The following is a 25,325-nucleotide window of genomic DNA, read 5'->3' as shown; positions in this document are numbered from 1 at the left end:
AATTTCAATACGAGACTAGATTCAATAGCACAATAACTTTGGCAATAAAATTCATAGACGTTTAAGGAAGATGCGATAAACTGCTGGCTGAGTTTTATATTATCTTATCGAGCATTCTATATTTTAATGTATAAATGTTTATCTATCCATTTCATCAGTATTAATATTTAACAGTGGCGAAAGGTGAAATTTTAGAATGGGAACCTGACACAACATATACGTACTAATATGCATAAATGCGGTTTGCAAATCGTTCTAATGATAATTAGATTTTACATAAATTATGAAAGGGAAGCCGACAGGAATCGGGCTATATGGACCGTTCGCCACGGCATTCTATACCTTATTTCACTTGTAAAATGTAACAGATAAAAATAATATCAGCTTATAAAGTAACAAGCGTCTCCACAAACGCATCACGTTATCTTAAATATTTTATATCGACAACACTATTTTAAATAACATCGCCGCGCCACACCCCTAGCCGCGTATAGCATTTTGAGTGCGCGTATCTGCCAAAAGTAATTTCTATCGACATTGCAAAACCTTTTTCACGCTGTCGTGTTTTGATTGAGTGCTTGTCTATTTAAGTAATAATGGTTTAATTTCAAAAATACGAAAATAATGTTTAAGATAAGCTTTCTTTCAAAGGCGTGATATGACACTTAAAGCATCGGAATGTTTGCCGGCAAACATGATTATTATGTAGTATATAATGTTATATTCTCGTGACACGCGTAAATGTCATGTAGCTGTCATGTTTGGCGGCAAACATTCCGATGCTTCATGAATTAAATCGTGTGGGTACGTAGAATCACGACTGAGCACTAGGGTACTCAGCAGTGACAAAGGATCCATATAACCTGATTGCTGTTGGCTTCCCTTACGTACTTTATTAAAAATCTAATAATTAGAACGATTTCCAGACCGCATTAGCAAACTAAAATAACGAATTTATAGTCAATTTATAAGAACTAACTGTATTTGTTAGTTTTTCCAAAATACTAAAGATTGACTGCCTCGGTGGCGTAGTTGTACTGCATGCGCGGTACGGCAGCGCTCTGAGGTCCTGGGTTCGAATCCCAGGTCGGGCAAATTGATATTTGGGTTTTTCTGCTCAGTATCAGCCCGGAGTCTGGAATTTGTGCCCGATATGGCGATAGGCTCGCCCCCTATGGCCCACTTGGCGAAAAGTGGGTGCCATGGTTGCGCCTCTGCATACCCCTTCGGGGATAAAATGCGTGATGTTGTGTATGTGTTGTGTGTGCTAAAGATTTTACTCGAAATTCGAAACCTCTAATTTTTGACTTAGACAAATTACCAAGAGTCAATTTAATTCGCGCAATTTGCAGCAATTACATGAACTCTAATGTTAGACCGAAGAAATGGTTTGCGAGAAGAAATCAAATCGATACTAATTTACGATAATCAAGCTCGTTAGATGTCTACCACGAGATTTTAAGTGACAAATTACTGTTTTTTTATACGTGTACAGCAAAGTACCTCACTGCACCTGATGGTAAGTGGAGTGGAATCCAATTAAATGTCCACTGACGAGAATTGATTACCCGTCGACAGTCGACACATTTATGCCGGTTTATTGGAACCAGATATACACAGGCTGATCTCGGAACGCAACACTTACATGGGCCACTATGGCGGGATTAAACACCTTGTGTACGGGCTGATATAAAATATATCCAACCGTCATCAATAAACTGTACTGTGTTTTCAGTTTGGTAATGCACCTTTGCCTTTTCGTTGTTAAAATTGCTTTATATCAGTCGCCTCTGAGCTTCGACGGATGTGACATTTACAAATGATAAAAAGTCTATTACTTTTTCGTTCTGAATTCTTCATCATCATCATCGACAAACTGTAGAGTCCCACTGCTGGGTATAGGCCTCTCTCGCATCATGCCACCTTTTTCAGTTTCGAGCCAATCGCATCCAGGCTTGATCCGCGATTCTTACTTCTGGATCTTCTTAGATCAAGAAAATAATTGCCTGTGTATAGCCTGACGAGTGGCATCTCATTTAAATTGCTTAGAAAATTATGCTCCACTTTGGCAATGAGATCATTCTTTATCGCACGAGAGATATAAACCCGTCAAAATGAGGTTACAATTGTACCTTTCCTTCTGAAAATAAAACGCGTCCGTATATTATCTTGTTTTATGTTTCTATCCTTTTAATAAAACGCGGGAATAAAAAATACGAAAGAGTACGCAACTCTCTTCACAAAATCATCTTTCATGGACATTGATCGTATCGCCAATATACAATCATGCGGAAGGCGAAACAACGCAAGTTATGGTTAGTCATGTGGATTCGGATTCATGTCAATCTTATCTATTTTTTGTTGAGTGAACTTTGGAATTTCGCTTTAGTGATGCTTGTTAAATGTTTCCTTTATAATATAAGCCCTGTATATACTGTCCTACTGCTGGACACGAGCTTTTTGTACTATTGAGAGGGATTAAGCCTTAGTCCACCACGCTAGCTAGCCTAGTGAGAATTGGTAGACTTCACTCTCAAAATTCCTATCGAGAACTTCTCAGGTATGAGATAACTTACAAAGAATACACACATCATTTTAGAAAAATAAGAAGTGTGTCCTTGAGATTTGAACCTGCGGACATTTGTCGCGGCAGTCCGTTCCGCACTCAACTAGGCTATGGCCGCTTTTTTCCTTTCCTTTACCTTAAGTGTCATGGCGAATTAACGTAAAAGCCGTGAAGTTACGCACTGCTAAAATGTTTATCTCTTTCTGAGTTATTTGGGTAATGAACATTGGCGGATAATAAATATCTTTAAAAATTTTAAAGAGCTTGACCATAAAATTTCGCTTTATTAAGAATTCTCTATCTGTTCATACATATTATTTAAAACAAAGTCCTCTTTTCTGTCTCTCTGTATTTTATCGATTTTCTCAAAATCTACTGAACAGATTTTTATAAAATTTGGTATGGAGATAGTTTAAGACCCTGGATAGACTATAGGCTTTTTGTCTCGGGAAAATATATAGTGTGACTTTTATCCCGTAAAATTTCATCACGCTAGAGAAGCCACGAGCAAAAGCTAGTTTAATATAAAGTAACTTCGAAGATTCAGAAATGCATGCCTTCGAACCAGGACTGAACGTGTCCGATTCGTCTTTGCTGTCTTGGTAGCGTTGTATTGCGTACGCGGTACGATACCGCTCTCACCGAGTTCGAATCCCGGGTCGGGCAAATTGATATTGTTTTTTTTTAGTATCAGAACGGAGTCTGGGATTTTTGCCCAATATGGTGACAGACTCGACAAAAACATTTGACAAAAAACGGGTGCCATGGATCCACGTCTGCCGTCCCCTTTATATAAAACGTGATGTGTGTTTCATCTTGGTAGTCCATTCTATTGCCGACAAAATTATCACCACACAACACCTTATTTTCTTGGAAATGATCCCCGATGGAATGAGAAAAACAAGATCCATTTTATACGATATATAAGCATATTTTCACACGACTACGACTTGGAAAACTCATTTATTCTTTTTTCACGTCCCTAAACTCGAATACTCGTAAACAGCTAATATAATTTCCAATAAATAACACATGTATCATTCATGACGCTCTACCATATAGACAACGTAATTTTAGCAATACACTTGCTTATTAGTTTTTATTGCATTTTTGATTTATGCGATGAAATATTAGTATTTATTTATATTATTTTAAGGTTTAATTCATGATCAATTATTAGGATATATTTTATTATACTTTATTGTACATCAAATGTGAAAGTACAAACATTAAATAAGTATAATTATAAAATTATGACAATAGTGCAATTGGCCATATTATCGCTTTCCTTAATTTCTTCCAGACAACCTGTGAATGGCATGGACAAGATATTTATCTTTCAGTTTGAATAACAATGTAACTTATGTAATAAATAATAATAATTAACTAATAATAATTATTATTATTAATAATAATTAACTAATTTAGTCTTATGACAACGTTGTCGATATGGGAGGCATTTTTATTTTGTAAATTCTCTGGATTACTTTGTTTCTGTTTATCTGTTTGGGCACTTACAATGAGATGGAAGTCATGCTAATCTTAACCTAATTTCGCCCTCGTCGGCCAATCTTAATAGAGATCAGGCAGGTGCGCAGGAAATATTATTTTACACAAATGTGAGCGTACACAGGTGCACTCTCTGTTCCTTCACTCTCATAGTCCGGTGAGACGGCAATCCGACATGACCGGAGAGAAATCAGGCACAGGACTAACAGCTTTACATACTTTCCGAGGCACGGCGATATCATACCGTCAACTTCCTGACTCCGCGTTGTGACAGAATAATTTTAATATGGGATAACCCATTCACAAATATGTTGACCTAATCCGGGATTCTAGCTCAGCATAACCAAGCCAAGGCAATCAAATACTTAGATAGTGAAGTCGGAATACTGAGAATAAAATTTATAAAATGCACAAAATACTTCAAAACTCCTTCACAATTTAACTGATTATTACATAACAAATATAATAAAATAGATAAAAATTGGATCAATAGGTATAATTCATGGCCAAAACTCCTAATAAATCTAACTAAATTAGAAGAGCTCCATCGAAGCTATAAATTAGGTGGGGTCAAACGTGGCCCAACCGTGTCTTTGGTGAATTATAGCTGCGACCAACCTTTACGAAAACTCATAAAATCTCGAGGGATATCAAGCCTAAAGGGCTTTGAAAACATTTTGAGTTTGCACAAACATTGTTCAAAGGAAATGAGTATGATCTTTTTTTAGGTCTGATGAAAATACTGGCGGATTCAATTTTTGTATATGAGTATTTTGTCTTCAATCTTGGGTTTAGGTTTAGCATAATTTTGTTCAAAGCTTACTGCTCTCTAAATATATACTTTTGCGTCCTATCCTTGCTCAAAAAAGATATTGAAGAAATATAATCTGGATCTGAGAAAGTTATTAAAAAACGATCTCTTTATATTTTTTAAATTAAAAATCCGTTCGTTTCATTGAAGGTGGTTTGACCAAATATTAATAAATTATATGTCAAGAATATAATAGTTATTCAGATTCTACTTTTCAAGATGAAAAGTACGATGCCATATTTGAATGTTCAATATATTTCTGCAAAAAAATTTGTATACATGTTAAACTAAAATATTGGCTTATTATATTTATGACTGGTCGATTTTCTTGCACGTTATCCTATTAGGGCATTCCGTTTTCTCGCCGCCACGTGTCTCAAATTGGTATGGCAACGAATCTCTAGAGACCTATCGGCCTAGTGTAGCTATCTTTATGGAAAATAAAAATAAATATTTGATCGAACCTTAAATAAAACAAAGTCCCCCGCTGCGTCTGTCTGAACGTGATAAACTCAAAAACTACCAAATGGATTTCGATAAAATGTATTATAAAGATAATTAGACTTCGGGAAGGATATCAGCTACTTTTTAGCGCAGGAAAAAATGTACTTACAGGACTTATATCCTGGAAAACTTTATCCCGGTAAACTGATCCACGCGGGCGGAGCCGCGAAGAAAGCTAGTAAGAAAAATAAACCAATCGAATTAAGTCATCTGTAAGCTTGTCAAACAACTCTGACTGGTCCTTTTTCGCTATCTAAGTTGGCTAAGTTCATTAATAGAAATTAGCCGATAATAAAGTATCAAAAATATAAGTCGGGGTACAGTACTCCGTTACTCATACAAACTCGTACGTCATACTAGAATTTCTTAATAAAATTGGAAAATTAGTTTGCTTTATTCCTCGCGTTATAAGTTTACTCGATACTTAACCTATATTACTTTGAACCGTGTCACCTAGAGAGGGAATTTTATTAAACTCTTAATACACTAAAGGCAGGGTGTGCTCTGTGCAAAGTGAAACGCAATTGATGTTGCTAGCTCAGGGCATGTTTTTAATTGTTAGGACTTTTTTTCGATCCCTTATTGCATTATAAATGTATACATAAAGTTTTAGTCCTTACTAAAACTTTATGTATACATTTATAATGCAATAAGGTGCTTTCTTCTATTTAGTATTATGACGTATGGACAACTTGGAGTGCTTGATAAAATTTAAACGTAGATTTGGTCAGATATATTTTACTTACAAACTTACCGCCATTTTGAATAAACAAATGGACCAATCAGAACAAACATTCTTTGCCATACTTAGAAATTACTTATTCTAGTTTATTCTCGGGGTCGGATCGTAGATAAAGATTGGGATCGTTTATTGAAAACGGTAGATAGCATTATTTTTTTAAAGATATGATTAAGATTAATTAAAGTTCCTCGCCTATAAACACAAAATAAATAATTATATTTATGGTTTCATAAAATCATATTGTATATAATATAATAATTTCTTAGGTTTGCGTGAATGTTCGACATCGAAATGACACTAGTTTTCGGATTTTATGGCGGATTTTTGTATTTAATTTTCTCTTGACGTTTCGAAGCAGCAGCCTTTATGGTCACGGGGCGGATTGAGGTGTTGGTCGTACAAAAAGTCAGTTACAATAGCTTTTTAAATTTTTAAATTGCACAAAAATAAAAATTTATTGATTACGTTCCGATCTACGTAGATCTCACAGTGTCTGGAAGTCGAACATCTATGTACTTATATAAAAATGAATCCCTATTGCCCTTGGTCACGCCATCACGCGTGAACGGCTGGACCGATTTCACTATTTTTTTTGTGTTTGTTATTGTAGAACTTTCTTATGAAAGAAAAAAATTCAAAAAATTGCGCGCTAATTAGAAAATTTAAGAAAACTTAACGATAATGTTAATTTTATATAACTGTCAATTGCTTGAAATAACTGTCAGCGATTAACAGAATGCGCGCTGCAAATTCATAGTTAACACGGGACAACCTCTGTCGGGTCAACTAGTTGTATATAATTATAAATATTATGTAACAATCATAACACATGGCGTCCAAATAGAACCGGCTAATACAAGGGGGAAATGTTCCTCGGGGTCCGATGCCAGCAAAGTTTGAATTACTTCATTTCACGAATCATCGTGGTGGAAAATTGTTTATTCGCCACCCAAACACGAAATATTTGGATGAAAGCAATCTCACATTTGATATTTATTCTCATTTTATTCATATATGTAGGTGGAATTATGTTTAAGGCATTTTATCAGTCTACCGGTAATGCAGAGATGAGATGAAATTTATGTGCATGTAATATGTAAAAAATTGTATCGTATTTAAGGCCTTTAAAATTTAATATGACGAAATTTTAAAGGCAGAAATATCCATGATTATTAATTATTTTTACGTTTTTCTTTCAACTGCGAGAACTAATCACTAACTAGACGTGAATTTAAATTCTTTACTTGCCAATACTTGTTTAGTTACCCAGATTAAAGGTGAAACAAAATGTATGAAAATGGACCTTGAGGTATCGCCTTAAACAAAAATTGTAATAAAAAGTAGACAATAATTTTAATAAATATCAAACTTACTTGTCCGGAATTACTGGTGGTAGTTCTCTCATATGTGAGAGTCCGACTGGGTAGGTACCACCACAATGTCTATTTGTGCCGCGTCTATCAGACGAACGGCAAGCTCGTCTCCTCATTCAACGCAATAAAAAAAATAAAAAAATCTATCTTTTTAAAGGACATACTACAAAAGAGTAGACAAGCTTATATTAGCCAGAAACGTCTAACGTAATTCAATAATGCTTGTTCGAGATAAATTTGATAATGCTCAGAGAAGTCTAAAGTGTTTGACAACGCTAGTACTCTGGCAAGATTGGCTGCACTGTAAATTGGCTTATAAGAGGTTGTGACGGAAAAGTTTAATGTGGATTCTCTAGAGCAACATTGGATGTATGTAAAAATTGGGTTTCTAAATCATAGAGATTGTAAGCACCCGCGGAACGGTATACGTACACGACAAAGCGACCCCACTGCACCTGATGGTAAGTAGAGTGGGGTCCAATAGAATGTCGACTGACGAGAGATGATTACCCCTCGTTAAAAAAAACTAAAAGTACCCCAGGGCCCATCTCACTCTCGGTCCTGTCCTGGTTGTAAGAGAAAGTTTCGTCAGAAAGTTTAGAAGCAAAAAGATTGTTGCTATTTTTCATTGTAAAGGATTGGTTGTAAACGTATAATATTGTTTGGAAGTATCAATATAATCTTATGGATTTATTAGATTACGGGTAGAAATGACTAAGGATGCCATCTTAGCTTTATACATTTTGTGAAATACTTAATAATTTTACATACCCGTTTTTGGGCTGAAATTTAAAATTGTTTTATATAAAGCTGAGTACACACAAATTTCATCAGACTCTAATTAAACAAGGAATTACGGTATAAAAAATGATGAGTCTTCTCCATCAAAATTAATTAACTTCGTTGTTATACGACACAAAACACAAAAATTCTTTTATCAAAATGTAATTACAAAAAAACACCGCGCACCGAATGCCGTAAACATGTTTTTCGTTTCCATTTTGGCGGTGACAGCTTTCTTTTTCCATAAATGTAGGTTTTATAGAACACATTGCGAGTTTTTGATCTTACAGAAATCTAAATAAATAATTTATTGCTGCGATACCATTTCACGTAAAGATGTGTTTATGTAAGATTCTTTAGATAACATTTATTTTTATCATGTTGTGGTTGCATATAATCAGAGTTGCAATGATTTTTTATTTGTTATGAATATGTGATACATTTGTAAACTAGCGACCCGCCCCGGCTTCGCACGGGTGCAATGCTGATACTAAATACACTTCAGAAAAACTGTGAACGTTGTATAAAAAAACATAGCGGCCCGCTCTGGCTTCGCACGGGTATAACATAACAAAATAACAGTATTTCTCCACTATTTAATGGATTTTATTATTATACATATAAACCTTCCTCTTGAATCACTCTATCTATTAAAAAAACCGCATCAAAATCCGTTGCGTAGTTTTAAAGATTTAAGCACACATAGGGACAGAGAAAGCGACTTTGTTTTATACTATGTAGTGATTATCATTGTAAACTCAGTTTGGAATCCTAAACAAATAAATAAATGAATATTTTTTTGCTTCACCATCTCGTTGGCCATGGATCAGCTCATTCTTGACCACATTAGCGTCCCTTCGCCGGTGATACCACCGGCATCAATCTACCCCTAGATTAGACCCTGCGAAAATTACTTCAATACTGCTGTATCAGGTCATTATGTCCTATACCATCACTTAATTGCTTGAAAATTAGTACTGAGACAAACTGAATATACTCTACACAATCAACGCCTGTACATATTTGAATCTAAACACAGATCCACTAACGTTTCCGTTACACGTCGTATTTCCCGATAGTCTCTAGTTTGTTGTTTCCACCCTCTACGAATACGATACTTCACAGTCGCCAGTTGTGCACGACAGGTTTCATTACCATAGACAATCGTTAACGTCAATTCGTGGAATTCGCCGTCAATTCAAAATTTCAAATTTGGAACGGCTAACTTTTAGCATCGCAACTTAAATATACATTAAATGTTTCGTCTCATTTGGAAAGTTAAGTGGACTTCGTTATATTTAATACCGCTATCACTTTTCCGGCTTTGGAAATGTTTCCTTATTTTTCAAATAAGAGGAAACAAGGTCAGTGTTTTTCCGACTCTATATACTTGACACTGAAACCGTAATGGATTGCTCATTGCATTTTTTATTACGAAGAAAGACAATGAAGTGGAATAAAGGCAAATAGTGTGGGAAAAAATATCTTTATTAAGTGAAGTTGCTACGATGTGCTATTTCTTTGTGATTCAAAATTCTAGGTGATATAACCGTTGTTTACTAAAAGCCAAGTTGCTTACAATCGGGCTTGACCGTATCATCACAGATATATTAAACAACATTTTTTTCTATACATAACAAACATAATCTTCAACTAAAATATAATTCATTCAAGTATACACTAAAAAACACGCTAATTATGTTCAAAAAGAAAAATAATGTAGATCTTAAGATGATCCCTTTAACATATAAACCTTCACAAGCGAGGCTTCATAAACCGAGCTGTTCAGATAATGTCTTCATTTAAAATTTCCTTTGAAAACAGCCACTTTCACCTCAAAACACTTAAGATGAAAGTAAATCGCATTTAATCTAAGGCTTCTTGGATAATCCCCTGAACTGAGTAACGAGTATTGGATGATGTATTTATTTATATTATGATTAAAGTGCACTTCAAGGTAATTACGCAAGTAAGAACCGACTCTATTGTAGAAGAATGTATTTTTTTCTAGTATGGTGATGTGAAAACCTCCACAATGTCTTATCACCATGGCTCCACTTTTTTATTTGGAATGGCGCTAGTGAATGACAGATTTTGTACATCATGTTCAAACCACATTACTCTAAGCCACATCTTTACTGGTGGTAGGATATATTTTATATCCGCCCGGATAGCGACCACCGTACACAAGGTATTAAAACATAGTTGCCCACATAAGTGTGTCACGTTCCGAGATTAACCTGTGTATATCCGATTCCAACAGGCATAATGGTGTCGACTGTCGTGGAATAATCATCCCTCGCCAGTCGACATTCTATTGGACCCCACTAAATTTACCATCAGGAGTAGTGGGGTTATTTACTGTGCCCGTATAAAAAAGATCCAATGCTTATAATTATTCATCCTTCCAAGAAAACATTTTGTTTACATTTCGTTCTTTCCCTTACTGATTGTGATATACTAGTATATAAGGAAAATTGTTAAGACAAAATATATTTCCTCACAAAATTAAATTGTAGTGATAAAACAAAGTCAAAACATGATATCAATTTGTCCAAGTCTCACAAAATTCATCTGGGTACTAATAATCTCATCAATTTTAAATGTTCCCGCGCGGCGGAGTAATTGAAATCTGGAAGGTACTTTAAAATTCTGACACTACTAGCACCTAGTTTGAAACTGTCTGAATTACAAGCTGTAACTTTAAGTTGTAATACCATTCTAATGGTATCCTGCCAATTACTTAATAGCATATGAAATTATAATGCTTTTTTTTATAGTTTGGACAAAATCGTTGTTAATGACAACTTATTTTTTAGTGTCCTTGTTTTTTCTGGTAATAGTGGCCAGTGTTTTTCTATCTGTACATTTAAGTAGCCTTCAAACATAGTTCTATGAAATGTATTGTGTTTTCTAAAGCTATGTTCGTTGTTCAATAGGCTTATTCTTTTTTAATACTCACCAGTAAGTGTTAAATAGGTATTACAATATTAAACAGATTTTTGGAGCTAATCTTAAGAATATCGTCGCTGATCAGGGTTTAGGAAAGTCCATTCTTAAGTAGTGTAATATATATGGATAGCGTTTTTAAAAAGTACTTATATATTTTTTCTATCCCCAGTTTAATCGATAGGGATTAAAAACACATTTAAATCCGTTCGAGAGTTCGATTATGATTGTCATTTCACGACAAGGAAATTCAACATTTCTTGAGAATTCGGAACGCACGTTGTAAAATGTGAATGAAATTTACTAATAAAATATGGTCTGCGTTTCGAGATATCTTGATCAATATCATGTAACCAAAGCGGATTTTTTTATATCTACTGACTGATTTTCATGCTGTGTAGTATACGGTAAATAAGTGTGTGAAACCAAGCCAACACTACCAGAATAACAAAGTTTTTATGCAAATGCGAACTAAACAAATAACCCTATTAGATAAGTCTTAAATTATAACGATATTATTATGATCTGACCAATCGCAGGCCTCCGTACATTTAAAGGATTTACGATTGTGTTTCCTTTGCCTAACTGTGTGGGTTGTTTTCTTTAAACACATTTTGACGATACATCGCGTAGAACATAAAAAAGCATTGCTTAAATAAATATGAAATTGACTGTTGCTTTGATTTTACATTCATAATTTAGTATACGTTATTGTGCACTTTTCAAAGCAAACTATATTGCCCATAATTATTTGTAACTGGCACTTATTTTAGAGTAAAATTACACATAACTAGAATGTAAATGATCAAAGTTTAAAAAATGTTTTTTATACATTTTATCTCATAACATAAAAACACTGTGTTTGAGGAAAACAGCCAGTTGTGGAGTGTAATAAAAAAATAAAATGGCGGCGGCAGAAATTTGGAGGCTGTTCGCTTCGCAGCGACAAAGTTTGGGTAACAACGAAAATAAATGTGACTAGTTTCCTTTGTGCTCCTCGTCTACCGGCTGTCCCACTGTACGTAGCCGAAAACTTCATTATGTTCACGAAATTGAACTAAAGTTCCGACATTACCAGCAAAACAAAACATTCAGCTATTCAATTTCAAACGCTATACAAAGGCTAATATGGTTTCGATTATTTTATTATTTCACTACGCCACGTGGGACAGTGGACGATCGGTTTTACCATAAATTGTTTTTTTCATTTTTATTTGTTTTTTTATTTACGATGTCGAATCGGAGTTACATAAAGTTTTCGAACAGCCTTCACTTGTTTGAAACCGCCATTTTATATGCCGCTAGTGATTTTTTGTTCGCTTTTTGGGTTGATGCGTAAGATTGCAACTGTTCGAAAACTTTGCACTTTTTTGTATTGTTTCTTATTTGTAATTTTAATTTTGGCTTTTACTGTTTAAGCTTTCAAGGTTTATTTTTATATGCAAGGTGATTGGTTGGATAAAGATTTTTTTTTATAACCAGTACTCAGTTTTCTTTCAAAATCTTAGCACCGTGTTATTTACTTAAATAATTAAATATTTTTCCCGCTTTCCTCTTTCTTATTGATTTTGCAGTTTGTTACATTCGTTTTTATTAACTACTCCGAGTAACAATTAGTACCGAAGTATTATTTAATAATATTATTAGTTATTTATTCAACCAATCAAACTGTATAAAATGCAATGTTCCCAAAAAAATCTTTCATTAAACCTACAACACTAAGAAGGTATATAAAAGACAAAAGCCGAATATAGATTTAAAATTCGAAACCAACATACCACAATAAAAAAAAATTACAAATACAAAAATCGATCCGTTCACACAAATTACGTTTAAAAATACGATCATTCCGCCATTTTGTTTTACTCGTAACTAATTTACCTTTTCCAGATACATATTCACGATAGTCAGCTACTTGATAGGCGTGTTCATTTTCGCCACAATAGTGGGCCAAGTGGGCAACGTCATTACCAACAGGAATGCCAATCGGCTAGAGTTTGAACGACTTCTGGATGGCGCCAAGACTTACATGAGACATCATAAGGTAATTCTAGATCGTAATATGTATTAAAACATAGGCAAAAGGCGGTTTATAATTTTCCTGGCTTACTCGAGAATCAAATTGGTCTATTCTAGAATTGTACTGGCTTGGCCTAGAATCGTATTCGTTCACCCTTGAATTGTTCAGGAGAATCAAATTCATACTAGAATTTACTAAGCTACCGATGACACCTTATTTTGGGCCAATACTCACCGTAGTAACTTCTTGGTCCATCCTTAAATCATCCCGGCCATACCTAGAATCGTCTGGACCTACCCGAGAATCATATTGACCAATCCTAGAATCCGGCTTATAATTTTATTCAACGTCAAATAAAACCATATTCTTGTCTTAATCTTTTCCTCCAGGTGCCAGGTGGAATGAAACGCCGCGTGCTGCGATGGTACGACTACTCGTGGTCCAGGGGTAGAATCCAAGGTGGAGGAGACATCAACACAGCGTTGGGCTTACTTCCTGATAAACTCAAAACTGAACTTGCATTGCACGTCAATTTGAGTGTATTGAAAAAAGTAAGATTTTCTAAATAATATCGTAATACCTTTTTTAAATTAGTTTTAGGATATTTTATTAACGAATTAAATTATATAAAATATCTTTACAATTTCTGGATTAATACCAAATACAATTATAATTTAGACTAAATCGATAAATATATATATTGTTATACTTTTCAAACAAGACTGGTTATATTATAAACTCATTTTCTTTAAGCATTATTTCCTGTTACGTACTATCATTATGTCTATAAATTAGGATCAGAACCAAAATTATAATTGTCTATTCAATATTAAACTTTATTTCATTGACCTTTCGGTTAAAATTCTAATGACCGAAATGTTTTTTTCGTAGGTCACAATATTTCAAGAATGCCAACCAGAGTTTCTCCACGACCTTGTACTCAAAATGAAAGCTTATATCTTCACTCCTGGAGATTCAATTTGTAGAAAAGGTAAGATATATTATTCTAATCCTATGTACCAAATTAGATCTGTACTTATTTTGAAGGCTTTAAGAGGTAAATGCAAGCTTACATAACTTCGATTCATATGTATATTTTATATTATTTATAAAAAATATTAACACTTTATGATGATTTAAGTGTGGATTGCCAATAAAAATCATTAAATCTTTTTATATGTTTTAAAAAAATTATACACACACACTTCTTGAATCCCCAAAGGGGAGGACAGAGGCGCAATTGGTGCACCCACTATCCGCCGTTCGTATTCCGTCCCATATGATAGGGGATAGCATATCGCCATTCTAGAATAAATTCCAGACTCCGGGCTGATACTTAGTATAAAGAATACAATATAAATATTACGGAACTCATATAATATTTAATTATTATTTTAATATTTAATTTGGAACCCCACGATACAGGCTTGCCTAATGTGGGGACCGTTGTCAAAGTCAAAGTACATTGATTAATTTCGTACATTACTGTAAAATTTCATACTTTGTATATTCGTTACGTATAAGATCTTTTGTGTTAAATACAAATATTTTTCATTTTCATTTTTCAATCGGAAAAATGCTGTCTGAAAACATCGCATACAAACAAACAAGTAGCGAAGGGGCCATACAGCTCCTGCCGGATTCCCTGTTGTAATTGATGTAAAATCTAATTATCATTACAACGATTTGCAGACCACATTTATGCACATTATTAATTAAAAGTCGTGTTTTATTCCCTTTCAGAAAAGTTCATCCGTCGCCACTGAAACAGACGTATAGTCCAAGATCCCAAAGCCCCCAGACCTTATTTATTTTCTCAAAAATAAAATATATAAAATAACGTAACTTATAGTATATACTAACACAACGTTATTTCAAAGATTTTATTTCTGAGAAAATAAATGAAGTCTGGGGACTCTGGAATCTTGCTCTAATATATACTTACCAACACTAATCGTAATTGCCTTCTTAAAGCATGTTATTTCTGAACGAATCATTGTAGTGAATAATTAACATTCTCACAGGTGAAGTGGCACGAGAAATGTTCATAATAGCAGACGGAATATTAGAAGTCATCTCTGAGACCGGACGCGTGCTAACAACCATGAAGGCGGGGGACTTCTTCGGCGAAATAGGCATACTGAACCTCGACGGGCTTAATAAGTATGAACACAATACTTATGTATTATGTGTTACACAATATTTGTGCAGGATCCTTATCGTTTCTTGCTATGATTTTAGAGATCAAATACATTTTCCTGTTAAATTAGAATCAAATTACATCAGAATATATATTAGGTACCCAGCAGAATTCTAGATTTCATCCGAATTATAATTTATTAATGTCTTTAAAAACCTATTGAGACTGCAAATATACTTTTTAAATATTGTACGTATTGAACAAATACCAAATTTGGAATATCTATACATTGTATTACTTTTCAAATCAGGATTATAATCTTGATACAACTTATTATAGATGTTATTAATGCTTATTATGATAACATTTTCTTCTTCAGGCGAACAGCAGATGTACGTTCAGTAGGATATTCAGAACTATTCTCGTTATCAAGAGAAGATGTGTTGGCAGCCATGAAAGACTATCCGGAAGCCCAAGAAATACTACAAACGTTGGGAAGAAAGCGTTTGCAAGAAGCAAAAAACATGTCGCGGAAATGTGCTAAAGGTTAGCTAAAAACTAAATAATAACTACCATCTTTATTTAAGTGGATTGTAGCTTAATAAGCAGCCAAATAATAAAACGCAATAATATATTACCTATATTTTATTATACGACCCTGTATTATATTTTGTCCCACTGCTGCGGACAGTCTTCCTCTACTGAAAGAGTATAGGCCTTAGTCCACCACACTAGCCTTATACGAATTAGCAATCCTACATACCTTTGAAATATAGAATATTATGTTTACGCGATTAAGGATCATAATAATGTATATATAACTTCACAAATGACATGTCAATTCCAGGTGAAACTAGCCCGGACAAAATGGCCGGAGACGACAGCGCATCAAAGAGGATAGTTCACAAACTACGCAGTGATGTAAAGGTAATTTAAGTTGTATTATGTAAGTTATTTGAGGGATAATGGGACATTACTTGTATATTATTACAGAAGATGTAGGTGGAGTTAAAACTAATGCTATTATTGAGTATTTCGGCCTTATATTGGAAACTAGCCTTTGACATCTAATCAAATTAGTACTAAGCAATTTCGAAAAAAAAAACATAAGCTAACTGCAAGAACTCAAGACTGATTCCCAGAATATAATGTAGCAACTATCAAAGGAGGAAATCCATTTTTTTATAAAAACTTTTTATAAAATATGTACATTATTTATTAATTTAGTTCAAGATTATTCCTTTGCAGGGTATCCGCAATGCCATCCGAAGCAGATCAAGAGGAGCTCGTCGTTCAGGGGAATCTTTGGAATTACAAGCACTCGCTGGGGCAGAAAGAACAACCACTGATGGCAAAGTGCTGAGAAGAATGCCACGAGTCGAGAGCGATGACTCTCAGCACCATGGACATCATGATGTAAGAGATATAGATAGAAGCAATATTGTAAGAGGAAAATGATTTGCATGACGTATTTTATTTTATGAAAGTGACACTAAAAAGGACTTCTTGCTCAAAACAAAAATTATAAGTATTTATTAATATTATAATTAGAATTAGACACATTTAATTAAATTAAAAAAAAACTTGTTTAAAACCCATTACGTACACATTATAAGTAATTGTTTTATTTCAGGATAACGGTGAAACAACATCTGGTAGCAAAGATGGTGAAAAATGCATATCACCTATCGGGGCAGGTTTACCGCTGCTCTCAAGATTGAAGCTACTTAAGGAAAAACAGGTAACTATTATTATTTGCGAAAATATTGCATGGTTTAAAATGCTTCTGAAACCAGATATTTAATTTATAACCTATTTACCGTACTTTTTTCCAGGATCGTGAAGAAAAAGTAGCAAAACAAAGACATTCGACATCTTCAGTGGTATCACTAACAGCTCAGCCAACACCTTCGACTAGTGCTGCACCCGACAGCGAACCAGAAGTCATAGGGGCTGGCCTGCCTTTAATCCAACGATTAATGCTCCTAAAAGCTAAAGAAGAACGAGAGAAAAATCAACTAACCCCAATGACCAGCAATCAACCTTCCAGTTCGGACACGATTAGCCCCAGTTCTATAAAAAGCCCTCTAAGCCCAACAATTAAAACTTTAAGCCCGATCAGAAAAGGTTCTGAATCAAGTTCTCCGGGAAAACTTCAAAGTCCTACCGCAAAAATGTCTAGGAAAAACTCGTCAGGATCCAGCGATGGCGCATCGCGACCAAAAGTTAGTTTCAAGGATAAAATATTACAAGTCCAAAGTGATGGTACCGCTGTGTGTCAGCCACTTAACAAAGATATCAGTGAAAAGCCAGCTGCAGTTGTAGAACCTACACCAAAAACAGAAAGCAATATGATATCTATTCCACATTCCGTTGTAAGTAAAATAAAATCACCGGCGAAGGCAGTTGGCTCAACATTTAGAGACAAATTAAAATTATTACAAAGTGGAAAAGATAGTGATACATCTGCAGAAAAAAATAAAGCGCCATCGGTTGAAAAGGCTGCTATCGAAATAACACCATTACAAACAACAGAAAGTAAAGAAGATTTAAAAAGTAAAAAGCCATGGTCTAAACTTAAGAAGGCAGCTATACTAGGAGATTCAAAAAGTCAAAGCAAATCTAGCCTTGACGAGAAGAAAGATGTTGATATCAATAAGGAATCGCAAGGAAGCGAAACAGAGACAGCTGTAAATATATGTGTGCCTATAGTAACTACGGCGGAACTTGTTAAAATAGACAATAATAATGTTGAAGTTGGTAGCGATAGTGATAAGTCGGATAAAGGTAAGGTTATTATAACAGGCCCTTTGGAACCCGTCCAAGAGAAATCTTTAGATTTATTAACGCTATCGCCCAAAAAGAACGTTGTGAAAGCGCCTGAAAGTAAACCAATGACACCAGGAATGTTATTACCTAGAGTTAAGAAATATAGATCAATTGATGACTTATCTCCAGAATACGGCGGGTTGCCGTTTGTGAAAAAATTAAAAATTTTAAACGAACGCCAAAAACTTGCTGAACTAGAAAGAGTTGTCAAATTTCGAAGCTCTAGCCTAGACTGTACTAGTTCATCTGAAGATTTACTTTGTGATACGTTAACGAGGAGTCATTCTGAGGGTAGCACCATGGACAAAAGGAAATATAAACGAAAATCCATAGACTCTCTCGGTAGTCACGAATCAAATGAAACTCTAGAAAGGCGAACATTGAAATCAATTCTTAAAAAACTATCCGAAGATGTTACACCAGCTGAAAGTCCAGAACGAAGCATCGAATTGAGGAGATTAATTCGAGCGCCGACTATAGAAGGATATGCTGCAAGGCATTCAAAATTCGCAAAAAGTGTAACATTTCACCGGCATACATTGCCTTCGCCACCTGCCAGTGCCCCCGCTGATGCCCAAAGTAATATTTTTCAAATGCCTGATGTTACCACCCAAACTACAGTTAGCAACATACCACAGGTATCTTCTACATTAACAACAGAAGTAGGTGAAGCAACACCTGACCCGTGCAGCCAAATCACAGGACCTACTGAGGATCCTGTAGCACCTCAAGAGATCGAAGCTAATATAAGAACTGAAAGCAATTTACAACCAAAGACGGAACCCGTTTATGATTTTAAAAGCTTAAGACCTGAAGAAATAAAAGTGCCTTCAGAGAAACCGAAACTTACTTTAATATCGGCAGTTGCTAATCAGAGGAAATTATTACGAGGTATTTCTAATATTACATTATTTTATGTTTTCAATAGATTTTAATATACTAGTAAATATATTCTTTATTTTAGGATCTTTGGAAGAACAGGAATATTTTGGTGAAGTTTTGTTAGGTATAAAACAAGTAATCCAAGGCCATTTGCACGATGTACAAGGAAAATTTCAAGAGAGGTAATTCTTAACGAGATTAAAACATTGACTAAATAATTTCTAGGCATTAACTCGTAAGGTATAATGTGTGGGTTTTATGTTGTTATTCATTGCAGGTTTAATAGTTTAGAAAATGAAGTGAGAAAACGCGATGAGATAATCAGTCAACTTCAAAAACGTATCCAGGAATTAGAAAGGTTAGGTTTATCAGGAATTAGCCCAACATCACAGCAACCCGGAACTGAGATATCTCCCACTGACATCGGTGTTACTATAAGTCAAAGCATAACCAAAAATGGTAGTTCAGGAAGTGAAGATGCCTCTGGTGCAGAAGAAGGTTTCATGGTGAGATTCGATTTTTTAAAGACGAATTCAACTAAATTTTAACTTATTTAAATAATTTTTAACTTTCCAACAGAGGGGTGACTCCTTAGACACAGTATTTGCAACCTCACCCCCCACAGCAAGTGCTGATGAAGAAGACAAAGAAAAGATGGTTGAAAAAGAAGAAGCCATCGTCGAAACATCTGAAACAGAAGACCTAACAGATGAAAAACTAAGCGAAATGACTGAAGGAATTGAGTTAGGTAAACTATCGTATTCAGAATTGCAAAGCCTCGCTGAATCATTATCCAATAGGGCAGATAAATCAAGTAGAGAAGATTGGACTGCTAGTAAATCTAAAAGGCTGGATCTCAACCTTGATGGCAAGGCTGGGACCTATTCGAGGAAGAGGGCTGCTAAGCTGAAACAAAGGAAGTCTTGGGAGGACCAGAGCGACCAGGAGAGCATGGAAATGCAAGATCTAACGAGGTATTTTAATCTCCTTATATTAGTTGAATAATCCTGCATTTCCCTGCTGTATAACCCTGTAAATATTTTATTGTTAGACCATTATCCCCACACACAACTTCTGAAGACCGATCCTTACTCAGCCCGGAGCAGTCGAGTCTACGTTCGAGCAGGCGCGGCATGCCATTCCATTTCTTCGGCTCCCACCTCGGCAACACAAAGTCGAAGATCAAGAAGACTTTGTCTGTTGATACTGGGATGCATCACACAGGAAGGCATGAAAGGAGTGAGTATTGTAAAGGTAATTTTTTTTTACCTGCATTGCGAAAAATCAAATATAATTTCAACACAGTTGTTGATTCCCCTCAAATTATGACATGTTATTTTAACGACTTTCTTTCCTATTAGACACTAAACAAAAAACTAAAAAGACATATTTATAAAAAAAAAATTATCAATTGTAAAATCGTTTTAAATGCACAAAATTATAGAACATGGACGGCAACGCCAACATCGCAAGTTCAGTCTCGGTTCCTTCTTCGGGTACAATCGAGGACAACCAGTTGTCAAGCCAACTAGCAACTGCAACGAAGTGGTCTTAGACATGGGAAGCGACTATAGCTGGAGCGATACGTGAGTATTATAGAATAAAAATACCAGTTCTGTATTATACTATCGCGCTAACGAGCACGGGCCTCTTCTAGTACTGAGAGGGTTCCGTCCATCACGCTGGCCTAGTGCACGTGCAAACTTTACCATTGAACATTTTTTTTTTTTGAGAACTCTTATGTATATAGGTTTCCTCACGACATTTTCCTTTACCGTTAAATGTACATGCTATATTAAGATGCAATAATATAGGAAGTTGTTTGGAGGAAATATAACTATATAACTAAATGTATTTTTATTATGCTGTAATGTTTTGTTCTTAATATATTCAATATGCATCATGTTTATATTTTAGATCATCAACATCATCAAGCAGTGATGAATCGTTGCCGCACACGCCGGTGTTCGAAGAGTTCGTAGAGAACACTTCCCGCCGACGTCGAGCGAGCATGTCTAGCCACGGGAGCCAATCGCCTATCAGAGGTAATAGGTTTTAAAATTCATTACCACAGAAGAAAATTAAATCTTAACCATATTCATGCAGAGAAAATTCAAATAGATACTATTATGCTGCCCGTTCACATTATATTATAAAAAGGCTTTGTGTTTGCCTATGCAACCTTAATAATTTTAACAATACTTTTAGCTACATTTCAAATAACGCAATTGCTTAAAGCTGAAAATTATATACAGAGAGAACAATAGAGCTTGAAAGCACCTTAAACTTATACAATTATTTTCTAAATATTTCGAAATATGGTATTAATTTATGAATCAATCAATTGTCGTAGCATTACCTGGAAGTGGTGGCGACTGGGAAGTAATGATGCTCGCCGACGAACTGGAGAAAAGGGAACGCGAAGAAGCGAGACGTCATCTCTATCCAAGCACGTTACGTGAATTGGAAGAGGTTCGTATCTTTTAACAGCAATCAATATTTGAATATAAATATATCAAACGCTAATTACGAAAAAGTTAATTCTTGAGAACGAAATCTAAAAAAATACGGTCCAGGCCGGAATGCCCGTTGTACAAAATAGTCCTAATAATATGATATCGGCTAACAAGGGATGATCGGCTAACAAGCAGCAGTGTGTAGTCACTGTTGTGCTTGAAGAACATTGTAACCAGTGCAACTACTGAACATAATAAGACTTAACACCTCACGTCCCAGGATAGCGAGCGCAGTGGAATACCAAACAATTCTTTGTAATTCAAGCTGTTGAATGGTGTTTCTACTGTTAATAGGCGGTCGTATCGCTTACCATCAGGCGAACGGCAAGCTCGTCTCGTCATTCAAAGCAATAAAAAAATACCCAGTTCCCTCCAACCACTGATGTTTTGTTTTAAGGAATCCGACACTCCACAGCGCGACGATAGCCCAGACGAGTTCTCAAACGTTGAAGACTCAAACTCTTCATCCACGACTCATCTGCTGTCGCAATCCATCAGCGACCCATCGCAAAGGTCCCTGGAAACTTGTTTCACCGAGCCGACAAGTAGACCAACAAGGGAAACCAGGCATCGTATGGGATCTCTAGGAGAACCTGTGAGTACATTTCTTATTTTGATAGGAATAGATTTACGACTCTAATAAACTACGGAGAACAGGATTAATAGTAGTTTTTTTTATCTCGAAGATAGCTTAGAGATCAAAAAAATAGCCGGCCCAAATTAGTAGCAAAAAAAACATGGGAGTCATTGGAAGAGGCCTTTATCCAATAGAGGGGTTCTTGCATTAAAAAAAATCTACCAAAATTAACAATTAATTTAAGTTTTACTAACGAATATCACGCCTATTAGCAATAAAATAGTCTTTAATAATGCAAGGAATAATAACGTTTTTTTATTTTATATATTTATTTTTATAGTAGTTTACTACTATCTTCAGATCCATACCGGAAATTAATCAAAATAGTTTTTGATACCTATACTTATAAATGACTATGTAGACCATGTGGCTTCGCCCGGGGTTAAAATCCTGTCTCGCTACAAAAACCCTAAATCACTGTAGCCATCCATGGCGCCGTCTGCTTTGAAATCAAATTATTCATGGATTACAGGTGAAGCCATGACATGGTCTATATTGTGCCAAATTTTATCCAACTTAGTTCAGTTGTTTCCGAGTTTAGTTGTAACAAACATATAAACATTTGCATTTATAATATTAGTGAAAAGATAAGAAGTAAGACAAGATTTATATTGATTAGTTTAGTCCTGAGATTGATCCTTAGCATTTGAGACTGTTCATTGAAACGTGCCGTAGAAACCACTAGTGAGTCGTTTAAAAACATAAAATATATATTAATTTATTTTTACAGGTAAGGCCTGATTCGTCGCTTCGTCAATCAAGAGGACTTATTCTCCGAGCAGCGAGCTTGGACCGCGGGACTACACCAGCCACTTCGCAGGCTCGAAGATTTGGATCCCTGAAGAGTTCAAGCACTGATTCGCATAAGAGACTCTGATCCGTTACGCAAAACGGACTTGAATCCAGGTCCGATTTCAAAATAATCAGCAGTTCTTTATGCATCGATGGGGAAACGAAACAATGTTTAAAAAATAAAACCGCCGAAACGAGTAACGAAATGAAAAGAAATCAACTTAGAGGTTTGAATTTGGATAAGGATATGGTTAAGAACGAAGAAGACAGTAAATGTAGAGAGAAAAAGAATGATAAATGTAAGCAGGGAATTAAATTAATAAATAAAAATAAGAGAGAAGGAGCAAAAATTCCAAAAAATAAAGCAAAATCAACAGAAAATTTATATATGTCCAAGAAAGAACCCGACCGGCCGACCGGACACGATTATGACAATATCGAATGCAATAATTGGACACCTTTAAAACAAGTTGATATAACATCAAATGCGAACGTTGGCAAAGAAGAAAACATAGATAGAAATGATTGTTCTGGCGATAGTTTAAAGAATGAAAATAAAGCTAACGGAGAAGTCAAGAACACGAGTACTAGTAAGGTAAATGAGGGAGTTAGAAATCCAGTAACAATAGAAAATGATGGTGATACAAGAGAGATTAGAAATGTAGGCAACGGACGAGAGAATATAAGTCCTAATGAAATCGACCGGCAAACTGACGGTCAATTATTACTTGTGATTGTTATGTTCTTTGATGATTATGATTTCGTTTTTTTCTTACTTTTACAATAAGTGTTATGCATGGTCTTTGTATGTACGCAACAGTCGACTTCGAATCTCTATTTGATGATAAATTTAAAAATCAGTAAAACGAATCGACTGTTGAGATGAATGAAAGAATAACTATACCAATCTCTAATATAATCTTTAAAATTTTGTAGTATTTCTTCTATCTCTTTAGTAATCAATTTAGTCCTATTAGACTTTTAGAAGTTAAACTTCATAGTTTAATTTATAGTGACTTAGTCTCGCTGGTTGAAAGCATGCACAAACTAAGTGTACCATTAAAAACATTAATACAGCAATTGAATAACAAGAGAATATTAACATCAGTATCATTAAATCTAGATGTAAGTCAGGACAAATAATCTGAACATGCCTCATTGTATCTTATTATAGTTCCTGTTTACTGATCATTTCTAGTTTTAAAATTTATGTGACTACAGTTCCTGTAACTTAAAATCACAGATTATATGATAAAGTTTATTCCAGATTATAAATGTTTGATTATTTAGCATTAAGACCTCAAGTTTTGCTTAAAGTATTATAATTGCGGTAAATAATGAAGCACAATACAATGTCATGTGACGCTGCGACAGCTCTTACGTAGGTTTTAAGTTATGTTTTAATCTTAGCAGATATTTTTACATCATCTCAATGTTAGATAGTGTAAATATTTTAATAAAATATATAATATAGTAGATATATGTAAATCTCTATTGTGCCAATACAAATAGACACATAAATCAGTAGTTTCTTTCGGAGTTCTAACATAAACTTTAAGTCTGTAAATATTAGCGAAATATGTTCTATTTAAATATCTATTGTTAAATAGTATTACATCTTTGACAGATTTGCTATAAGTAATAACATATTGTAAAATTAATGTTAGTAATTTATATTCTCTTTGGAAATTATATTCTCGAAACAAGCAGATTGTGACGCGTTTAAAATAAAGCTGTATATGATATTTTTCTCGATAAAATGTAACCGAACATAACTTTAAATACCAAAGCGAAAATAGTCCCAAAACAAATATAATTGTTAACACCAAAATAAATAAGAAGTTAATATAACGTCTATATTCCCAAGTCATTTACTATGTGAATCAGTAAAAAAACAATTTATTAGTATCGATAAGTATCGAAAATATCGTCATATTAGATCGTAAAATCTATATTTCAAATCATAACGTACTGAATATTTTTGGACACATTCCCACAATACAATCTGTACCAAAGCCAAAAGAATCCGAATTTGAACAAAACAAATGACGGGTACAATTTTACCTTTTATTCGAGTTTAGCCATAAATATAGAAATATCGATGTAGCACAAGCTATTGGATGGAAAATTTGTTTTATTTCATAGTAATGTATGGAATATATGTCCAATTAGAATATTATTAATTGTTAAGGGCAACGGGTTTGCTGAATTTCATAAAGCTCATAATTAGTTGCAACCATAACTACTACTTTGTGATCTTTTTATTAATAAT

The 25,325-nt window shown here is 34.6% G+C and overlaps 1 protein-coding gene across 1 annotated transcript in view; it reads left to right on the top strand.

Moving 5' to 3' along the window:
* The window catches only part of LOC115449523, a 54,498-nt gene extending 29,656 nt beyond the window's left edge, over positions 1-24,842 (top strand). Inside the window, exons 7-24 of the mRNA XM_037436838.1 lie at positions 13,128-13,281; positions 13,647-13,808; positions 14,149-14,248; positions 15,282-15,420; positions 15,777-15,943; positions 16,245-16,324; positions 16,646-16,813; positions 17,031-17,138; positions 17,233-19,117; positions 19,191-19,290; positions 19,386-19,614; positions 19,688-20,082; positions 20,160-20,347; positions 20,553-20,694; positions 21,026-21,153; positions 21,462-21,580; positions 22,022-22,219; positions 22,992-24,842. Coding sequence (XP_037292735.1) covers positions 13,128-13,281; positions 13,647-13,808; positions 14,149-14,248; positions 15,282-15,420; positions 15,777-15,943; positions 16,245-16,324; positions 16,646-16,813; positions 17,031-17,138; positions 17,233-19,117; positions 19,191-19,290; positions 19,386-19,614; positions 19,688-20,082; positions 20,160-20,347; positions 20,553-20,694; positions 21,026-21,153; positions 21,462-21,580; positions 22,022-22,219; positions 22,992-23,138 — 4,609 coding nt within the window. The 3' untranslated portion in view covers positions 23,139-24,842. The remainder of the gene's footprint in view (positions 1-13,127; positions 13,282-13,646; positions 13,809-14,148; positions 14,249-15,281; positions 15,421-15,776; positions 15,944-16,244; positions 16,325-16,645; positions 16,814-17,030; positions 17,139-17,232; positions 19,118-19,190; positions 19,291-19,385; positions 19,615-19,687; positions 20,083-20,159; positions 20,348-20,552; positions 20,695-21,025; positions 21,154-21,461; positions 21,581-22,021; positions 22,220-22,991) is intronic.
* Positions 24,843-25,325: the final 483 nt, after the last annotated feature.

This window comes from Manduca sexta, chromosome 9 (genome assembly GCF_014839805.1).
Source record: "Manduca sexta isolate Smith_Timp_Sample1 chromosome 9, JHU_Msex_v1.0, whole genome shotgun sequence".
Classification (NCBI taxonomy): domain Eukaryota; kingdom Metazoa; phylum Arthropoda; class Insecta; order Lepidoptera; family Sphingidae; genus Manduca; species Manduca sexta.
Note: the sequence above shows the minus strand (reverse complement) of the source record. Positions and strands in the feature narration are given on the sequence as shown.